This window comes from Macrobrachium nipponense, chromosome 18 (genome assembly GCF_015104395.2).
Source record: "Macrobrachium nipponense isolate FS-2020 chromosome 18, ASM1510439v2, whole genome shotgun sequence".
NCBI classification, from domain to species: Eukaryota; Metazoa; Arthropoda; class Malacostraca; order Decapoda; family Palaemonidae; genus Macrobrachium; species Macrobrachium nipponense.
Genome location: NC_087211.1, coordinates 49,585,571 through 49,595,570, shown reverse-complemented (window position 1 = coordinate 49,595,570; position 10,000 = coordinate 49,585,571). Strand labels below are relative to the sequence as shown.

The following is a 10,000-nucleotide window of genomic DNA, read 5'->3' as shown; positions in this document are numbered from 1 at the left end:
GTCTAGTGATTCTGATCAAATTTAACAATATTACTTCCCCGTAGGAGGGGTAGTGCCGTCAGTGCACCTCACGCGAAGCACTGTAGGCATTACTGAAGGGTCTTGGCAGCGCCTCAGTGTCGTGGTCGGTAGGGTGTTGACATACCACCTCGGTGTCCGCGAGTTCGATTCTCGGGCATTCCATTGAGGTGTTAGAGATGTGATAGAAGTTCACGAATGTCGACGTGGTTCGGAAGTCACTTGAGCCGTTGGTCCCGTTGCTGAATAACCATTGGTTCCATGCAGCATAAAAACAGCATACAAACAAACAAACAAACAAACAAGTAAGGGTCTTTGCAGCGTCCCTTCGGCCCCCTAGCTGCAACCCCTTTTATTCCTTTTAACCTACCTCCGTTCATATTCTCGTTCTTCCATCATACTTTCCACCCACTTCTAACAATTGATTCACAGTGCAACTGCTTTGATGTTTTCCTCCTGTTTCGCCTTTTCAAACCTTTCTACTCTCAATTTCCCTATCGGCGCTGAATGACCTCATAGGTCCCGGTGCTTGGCTTTTGGCCTAAATCAGTAATGATAATTGGGATTGTAGCTGACGTTTTATTTGTGATACTGTATGTGGTGTGCGCGCGCGCGCGCGTTTGAACCCCTGCTAAGGGTGCGTGTTCTAATGTGTGAGCGTTTTTTTGTTTTTTTTTATGGGGTTTGTGAATGTTGGTCACTTTTGATTTTTGTTATACTTCAGTTCAGTCACATAATTAAAACTTGGATGGTTCTGTATTGTATGGGTCGTTTTTATGCCTTAGATCGTTCATTTAGCTTGAGTTTTATTTTTACCGGAAACGAGTTATGGCTAAATTGCATGCAACGCTAAGGTAGTTTCATCCACTCAATTCAGCTAATAACTATAATGATTGAAAAAGAAACCCACAATCACTGTGTAACTTGTTTACTTACACCGTGATTTTGTGGGTTTCTTTTTCAATCTAAAGAAGAAAACTGAAGGAAGTTTTTGTTTGGTTTAACTATAATAATGTTGTCCTTTGTAGACATGATAAATGCATTGCTTAAAGGAATGTTATATTTTCCATTTACCAAAGCAGTTAAGTCTATCTAGTTTAACCAGACCACTGAGCTGATGAACAGCTCTCCTAGGGCTGGCCCAAAGGATTAGATATTTTTTACGTGGCCAGGAACCAATGGGTTATTTATCAACGGAGCTACGGCTTATTGTGGGACCCGAACCACATTATATCGAGAAACGAATTTCTGATCACCAGAAACAAATTACTCTTGTGTCCACGTTGGCAGAGCGGGGAATCGAAATCGCGACCACCGAATCGGTTGGCGAGCATGTAGACCACTCGTCCAACGAGGAACTTTTCCAAAAGCAGCAAATGGCAAGATTTGTTTCTTGTCAACGATCGCACTTTGAACGTTCCCCTCCCATTGCGTCTCACTGTTGTTTCTGCTATGGCTTCGTCGAGCATTGAAGCTTGTGGTATGAGAGAAACTTCGAGTAACTTCGCAGCCTTAAACGGTTTCTCCGTCGCTTCACCAACTCTGGCATGCCAGTTTGTCCCCTCGTCTCTCTCATCCAGCAACATTCTCCAACTTTGGCTAGATTTCTGATGACTGGGTTAAGAGGTGCATACTCTAGCAGCTGTACTGAAGCCATTGTGTTAAGATTGGTCGTGTCCTCTTGAACAGAAGTCTCCTTACCTGTCTTGATAAGTGGCGAATAACTTATATTAATTGGAGAACGTTAATTTATGAGTTAATGCTCTGTTCGCTGAATATATAATTTAGGTCAAGTTCATTTCATTTGTTAGCGTTTGAGAATTGCATCATCAGAAAGAGCTTTTTTTATGTGGAATGAAATGTTCAATTTGTAGGTTTTTACTAAACGTTATTATTATTATTATTATTATTATTATTATTATTATTATTATATTATTATTATTATTATTATTATTAGCGAATTTTTCGTTTGTATATTTCACGAATTTACCTTTAATTATGTATTATGTGTATTCTTATTAATAATTTGTGCTAGGATTTGTAAGACATACATTTATTTATTGATTTTTTTCAAGATTTAAGCTAAACTAGTTTAGTGATATTGAGAATTAATATTTTTTAATAATTGTACCACATGTGGACATATATGAAATTATATAATATATATATATATATATATATATATATATTAATATATATGATATTATATATTATATATATATATATATATATATATATATATATATATATATATATATATATATTTAGTATGTTTATATTTTCTTCCTTACGTGAGCTCAGTCTCAACTGCGGATAGTGTATTGATCTGTGGAAGCTCTTATGAAATAACGCTATCTATAGGATTAGCGAATTCTGCAGGTGCCTCTGGATAATCTGTGGAGTTACGTAAGCTTTGTCACGCAGTTTGCAGTCGCAAGGAAGTCGACAGAAGTTAGAGGATAATTGTGATAATAAAAAAAAACACATTTATATATATACACAAGGCAGATTGATTGTAATCGTATACATACATACACCCCCCCCCCCTTGTATAAGTATTCAAGAAGTGGACGGAAAAAGTGCTGTTATAGGACACTTGCCTAAGCAATGCAGTATTGACAGCGCTGCATCGGTAGCTACTAACTGATTGCTTCTACTCAACTTGATTCTAGTTGCAGTTCGATTTTGTGCAAGCATATTGCAGGATTATTGCAAGACGCTCACGTCATGCTAGGTTTGAAGAGGCAATCCATGTTTTATTTATTTAATTATTTATTATTAATTTTTATGTGGGGTGCTCCCACAGTTGTATGTGGTATTTTCAATATAAAGACGTCTTGCGTTTTGAAATTTAAAAATGGTCAAGTTAAGCGTGGCACTTGAATTGTTATTCTTATCGTATATTTTTAGGGGCTGGGTTATTATAGTATACTATTATACTATCACAACTCTTGTTTGCTATAACCACAGTTGCTATTATGTTATCAGTTATTGTGGTGCTGACATGTTGTAGTATTACTAAGAAAAGCAGTGTTCTACACAAATAATAATAATAATAATAATAATAATAATAATAATAATAATTATTATATTATTATTATTTTATTATTATTATTATTATTATTATTATTATTATTATTATTATTATTATTATTATTATTATTATGCTTGAAACATACCTTCTTTCAAACATGTTTTAGTGAATATAATGACAGTCAATTCTGTAAATTCTGCCATTATATTCAGTAAAACATATTATTATTATTATATTTTTTTTTTTTTTTTGTGCTATCATTATCACAGTCCTACAATTCGACTGGGTGGTATTTATAGTGTGGGGTTCCGGGTTGCATCCTGCCTCCTTAGGAGTCCATCACTTTTCTTACTATGTGCGCCGTTTCTAGGATCACACTCTTTTGCATGAGTCCTGGAGCTACTTCAGCCTCTAGATTTTCCAGATTCTTTTTCAGGGATCTTGGGATCGTGCCTAGTGCTCCTATGATTATGGGTACAATTTCCACTGGCATATCCCATATCCTTCTTATTTCTATTTTCAGGTATTGATACTTATCCATTTCTTCCCTCTCTTTCTCTTCAACCCTGGTGTGCCATGGTATTGCGACATCAATGAGTGATACTTTCTTCTTGATTTTGTCAATCAACGTCACGTCTGGTCTGTTTGGACGTATCACCCTATCTGTTCTGATACCATAGTCCCAGAGGATCTTTGCCTGATCGTTTTCTATCACTCCTTCAGGTTGGTGCTCGTACCACTTATTACTGCAAGGTAGCTGATGTTTCTTGCACAGGCTCCAGTGGAGGGATTTTCCTACTGAATCATGCCTCTTTTTGTACTGGTTCTGTGCAAGTGCCGGACATTCGCTTGCAATGTGGTTTATGGTCTCATTTTTCGTATTGCATTTCCTACATTTGGGAGTGATGTTATTTCCATCTATCATTCTTTGGATATATCTGGTTCTTAGGGCCTGATCTTGTGCCGCTGTTATCATTCCTTCAGTTTCCTTCTTGAGCTCTCCCCTCTGTGTCATCGCTGGCCAGTTCTTTAGTTTGTCTCGTGTATTGTCCGTGCATTGGTTTGTTGTACCATTCCTCTGTTCTGTTTGTCATTCTCCTGTCTGTATATTTCTGGGTCTTCGTCTTCTTTTATCAGTCCTTCTTCCCATGCACTCTTTAGCCACTCGTCTTCACTGGTTTTCAGATATTGCCCCAGTGCTCTGTTCTCGATGTTGACGCAGTCCTCTATGCTTAGTAGTCCTTTCCCTCCTTCCTTTCGTGTTATGTATAGTCTGTCCATATTTGCTCTTGGGTGTAGTGCTTTGTGTATAGTCATATGTTTCCTAGTTTTCTGGTCTATGTTGCGGAGTTTTGCCTTCGTCCATTCCACTATTCCTGCGCTGTATCTGATTACTGGCACTGCCCATGTGTTTATGGCTTTTATCATATTTCCGGCAATGAGTTTTGACTTGAGTATCGCTTTGAGTCTCTGCATATATTCTTTCCTGATCGTGTCCTTCATCTCTTGGTGTTTTATATCCCCTCCTTCCATTATTCCCAGGTATTATTATTATTATTATTGTTGTTGTTGTTGTTGTTGTAGAGATAGTAGTATTGAAGTTTAAAGTCGCATCAGCTGCTATCCATTTATATAGAATGCAGATATTAGAATGGTAGAGAAAACTCTTTTACCAACTAAATACTATATCATGAACATTCCATAACAAGCAATTTATGAAGATAGTTTATTGGACGTTCTAAAATAAATAAATTTATTCTTAATATTTTAAATGACAGTGGGAAAGGGAGAGCAAAAATAATAGAAGCAGTGTAATTGCACGATCATAAAAGACATCATTCATTTAGTGTCATAACATCCCCATTACTCATGGATGGAATTCACGAGTGGTTGCGCACATCGACCTTGCGTTACTGATTCGGCAGTCGAGGAAAATGAGATAGATAAACCAGTAGTAAAGCGACCATTGTGTTGACCTCCGCCGCTGGTGTAGGGACGAGTCGCTGCCGGGGATATAAATTTAGACATCAAAGGTCGATTCTGCGTCAGTTTAAGTTCCGTTGTATGAGTGGTTTTCGCACTCGGCTACCAGTCCGAAGTTCGATTCTCGGCTCGGCCAACGCGGAATCAGAGGAATGTATTTCTGGTGATTAGAAATTAATTTCTTGGTATATTGTGGTTCGGATCCCACAATAAGCTGTAGGTCCCGTTGCTAGGTAGGTGGCCAATTGCTTCCTAGCCACGTCAAAATATCTAATCCTTCGGGCCAGCCCTAGGAGAACTGTTCATCAGCTCAGTGGTCTGGTTATAGATTTAATTTAAATTTTGACGCGTCAGTTTTGTGATTGTAGTTCTGCGACGTTTTCAATATCGCTGTGGTTTAGTGGACGACATATTTCATACAGTTATAGATAGAAAATAACTGATCGAATGAGCATGATGTAGGACAACTGAAGCTTTTGTTGTTATTTTAAATTTTGAAAACTTAAAACCATTCTCTGTCTGATTAAAATAAATAAAAGAAAAAGATAAGAGAGTTCCAAAAATGCCTGGCTGAAAATCGCGCCAACCTCGAATCGACGACGATGGCCTTTTCCTTCCGAGAAGGTGAATGAAATGCCAAGAAGGGGAGGCGACGAGAAGAAGAAGGAAACGATGAGAAAGGAGAATTAGGGGAGAAGGAACGAGCGGGTGTGAGAAGGTTGTGTCCCCTCTCAGACACCGGCGGCAGCTGCTGCTGACTCCTCCATGTTCCTGGTCTGCTGTGGCGGAAGGCAGAAGCGCTATAGCTTCACTCCTAGTTACTCCTTCTGTCACCAGAGGGCCTCTGTGTACCAGGTAAGGCGCGTAAGAGGCTGAGTTGCCGGTTGTGATATTTGTTGTTCTTGGACATTGTAAGTTTTAATATTCTAAGTTTTATTTTTTATGTAAAGTATGGAGGAGTTCGAAGATGGGTTAATACGTCATAGGCTACCTTCATTATTTTGGCCTATGTGAACACATTTATAGGCCTACTTATAAGAAAGTTATTCCAGATTATGTTCTTTGTATTCTTACTGGAAAGTATGGGAATATTCTAAACTTTTAGTATGATGTAAGAAAATGAAATTTGGTTAAGTACTTTATGGGCTACTTTCAGTATTCTCCTTTTTTATAAGATAGTTATTGCTGTTGTTGTTGCATTTTTACGGGAATGAATGGCAAGTAACTTTCTTCATTTTCTATTATGTTAGCGAATGTTCTTGAATAAGTGTTCAGCCACATTCTGTAAAGGAGTATCAGTCATATAACTTGAAAACCGGTAAAAATGTACACTTGCCTAGCAGTGGTATTTGAGGAGTATCTTACTATACTATAGTGGGCGTTTTGTCTGTCCGTCCGTCTGTCATTCAATCACGGCCAAACGGCTGGTCCGATGGGCATGAAACTCGGCTGGGTTATAGTGGGAACCTCTTAAATGGTTTCTAATGGGGTTTCATCCTACCTGCCCCTCCCCTCCCCTCCCGGAAAGGGGTGGAGGTGAGAAGGGATTCCCTGAAACGGTGCTGGTTCTGCCCGTAGACTTGGTTATTTTACGAATCACTTGTATGAAGTAGCAGATGAATATGCTTTTAATAAGGACTGGTAAATTGCTAGTACTTTTAATTGTCAAATTTTTAGAAGGCGTGTATTTCGTAAGTGAGAAAAGTGCAAATTATGATTGAAATTCACTCATCATATTTGAACTTGGATACTAATATCTGAACCTGTTTATGCAGTTTTGAAGCTGGTGGATATTGTTTTGAACAATTATTTTGCTGCAGCAACAAAGTCCTCTCTCATGCATACACACACAAACACGCTCCCACGCACATAATCAATTATTCGTTGGAATGTCCGCATTTTACAGACTACTACATGGCACTTAAAATTCTCTCTCTCTCTCTAGGGTATTGTTAACAAGTCTCTTGGTTAGATTTCATTGATTTAACATGAACATTGATTCCAGGGCAAACCTATATATATATATATATATATATATATATATATATATATATACATATATGTTTGTGCTTATGCACTTAATGTAGGTACACAGAGGATGACAAATTGTTTATTGTACGAGAAACCGGAAGTTAGACAACATTCAAGGTCACAGGCACCGAAAATACAAAGGTAAAACTCAGTAAACAATGAATCATGGATAAAAAAAAAAAAACTTACCAGTGAATGGACTGACTCATCGGACTGCCTTTCTTTTTGCCTAATTGTTTAATTGTCAGATCCTGAACGTAGTCAAAATAGCCTTCCTTGTGAACGTTACAGAAAATTCAACGTTTTTAATGAGCAAAGAACTTGGAGCTTTGCAGATCAGTATAATGAATAATCTTTATAGCCTTTAGTCGCAGAATTCAAGAGAGAGAGAGTGTGTGTGTGTGTATGTACGTTTTACAGATGACATTTCTTATCTAATTATTCAAGTTGTATTGAGTTTGTGGGAAGCTCTTTATCGTAAATAGGTTATAGTGCGCAATCCTTCACCAGAATACAGTTAAAGCAATATGTCAATTAGTTTAGATTAATCATAATAAGAGTACTGCTGTGAAGGAAGTTATTATCGCCAATAGGAGTACATACACTCACACACACACACACACACAGCTCTGAGCATTATTTGTCCTAAAACAGCGAATGAGGTGATACGCGTAGACCTATTATGTCAGCTGCATGATCCATCTTGGCATTACATAATATATATATATATATTTATATTATATATATATATAATAGATATATCATCAGTGTACTCTTAGTCGTTACTTACGCTCAAAGCGGCGTCCCTTCGGCCCCTATAGCTGCAAGCCCTTTCATTTCCTTCTACTGTACCCCCTTTCAAATTGTCTTCCTTCCATCTTTACTTTCCACCCTATCTTTACAGTTTGTTTCCATGAGCAACTTGTAAACCATTTCTACCGATTCCCTTTCAGCGCTGAATGACCTCATAGGTCCCAGGACTTGGCCTTTGTCGTAAATGTTATGTTCCATTCCATTGTATATGATTATATTTAAGGCTGCTCTCTATTGGTTTCATGTGTTAATCATATTCCTGTCTAATGTTGCTCATATTTGCTACTCGGTGCCTGGAGTGTATGTATGTATATATGTTGTATAGTATATATATATATATACGTAGGATATATACATACTACATATATATATATATAATTTTTTTTTTTTTTTTTTTTTTTTGGGGGGGGATTTTTTTGAGCATTGTTTTCCCGAAAGCTTACAAGTGAGATCATTCTTCGGGGCGGCTTACTATCACAAAAAACTTGGTGCGGTGTAATAATAATAATTGATAATAATAATAATATTGGTATTTATATTTAAGAATAAATATCTACAGAGAGCTCTGGGGAATCTGTTCGACTGAAAATGATAATCAACAAATTCCGTAAAGCTCTTTACAGAGATTTATTTTTTTAAAATAAATGTACCCATACATTACTGTGAATTTGCTTCCCCGGTAATAATAATAATAATAATAATAATAATAATAATAATAATAATAATAATAATAATATAAGATAAGGGAACCCGAAAGCTATCCTTGGAGTTTTAGATTTAAATATATGTACATTTACATAACTGTGGATTTGTTTCTCCAATAATAATAATAATAATAATAATAATAATAATAATAATAATAATAATAATAATAATGCTTTAAAGAACTAGAAAATAGTATATACAGTACATTCCTACTTCAAGTTGCGAAAAGGACAGCCATAGCACAACGAGCTCTGGGTTACGTATACACACACTCACACACACACAAACTACGCCATGTTTACTTGATTAAGACGCGTTGTGTAACGTTAGTACTGGATGTTTGTGTGTGCGCGCGCTCGCGTATGTGCGCATGCGTGCTCGTTTGCAGGGTAAACACCAAATCTAATGTATCTCATTTTGCGCCGTGTTGATATTCCTTTCTTACTGTGAAGAGTTCTCGTATCCATCTGCTGTTTGTTTGAACAGAAGCCGTAATGGCCGCTCAGAGTCCTGTCCAGGAGTTGATTATTTATTTAAGAGTATCATTTTCATATAGCAATATTTTCATTTCCGCAGTAACTCTCCCTCTCTCTCTCTCTCTCTCTCTCTCTCTCTCTCTCTCTCTCTCTCTCTCTACGCACACACATTTGTTTATACGCACTAGTAGATTTTATCCTTTTATTTAACCCGAAGGAAATGTGACTTGTAACATCATTTCTTGACTTCAAAAGGGAAGCGCAAATAAGGGCTAATTATATGCTGAGAGAGAGAGAGAGAGAGAGAGAGAGAGAGAGAGAGAGAGAGAGAGAGAAGGGGGGTTGGGGATGGGGGCCAGTTGAAAGCGTAACATGAGATTAGCTATTTATTCATCTTCCCCTCCAGCTGTTTTTGGTTTCAGTTGAGAGAGAGAGAGAGAGAGAGAGAGAGAGAGAGAGAGAGAGAGAGGGGGGGGGGGGGGCTATTGGGAAGGAGATAAAGGACAGCTTGAGCTACAAGCAAGTAAGGAAGAACAGCGGTTATTTGCTAGAATTTTTATTTTTACATTCTCATATTACTATACCTAAATTTTTTTTTTTTACAATATATAATTTTTTTTTATCAAATACTATTCTTGTATGCTTTCCCGGCCATGGAATATTTCATAAAGATGTGACTGGCTAGTGATGGCACTAAACGGAAGTGGCGTGAAGGGGTCTCGTGCTAGCGGCAACTACGCACATAAAGGTCCAATGATAAAAAAGTATTTTGTGAGGGACACAATCCTGAGATTTTCCGTTCTCTCTCTCTCGCTCTCTCCTCTCTCTCTCTCTCTCTCTCTCTCTCTCTCTCTCTCTCTCTCTCTCTCTCTCTCTTACTATATATTGCATCTGTATTTAACCTCTGCTTTATTAAATGGTTTTGGTGTTGTTTTTCACA

General features: G+C 37.4%; 1 protein-coding gene across 9 annotated transcripts in view; it reads left to right on the top strand.

Annotated features, from left to right (window-relative positions):
- The window catches only part of LOC135197036 (CD2-associated protein-like), a 434,027-nt gene that overhangs the window by 198,084 nt on the left and 225,943 nt on the right, over positions 1–10,000 (top strand). The window contains exon 1 of one of the 9 annotated variants that reach the window (XM_064223953.1): positions 5,462–5,890. The exons of 7 other annotated variants lie outside the window; for them this stretch is intronic. In XM_064223953.1, the coding sequence (XP_064080023.1) occupies positions 5,801–5,890 (90 nt within the window). In that variant the 5' untranslated portion in view covers positions 5,462–5,800. Of the gene's footprint in view, positions 1–5,461; positions 5,891–10,000 lie in introns of those variants that run through there. One more of the 9 variants, XM_064223959.1, reaches the window with a different exon arrangement.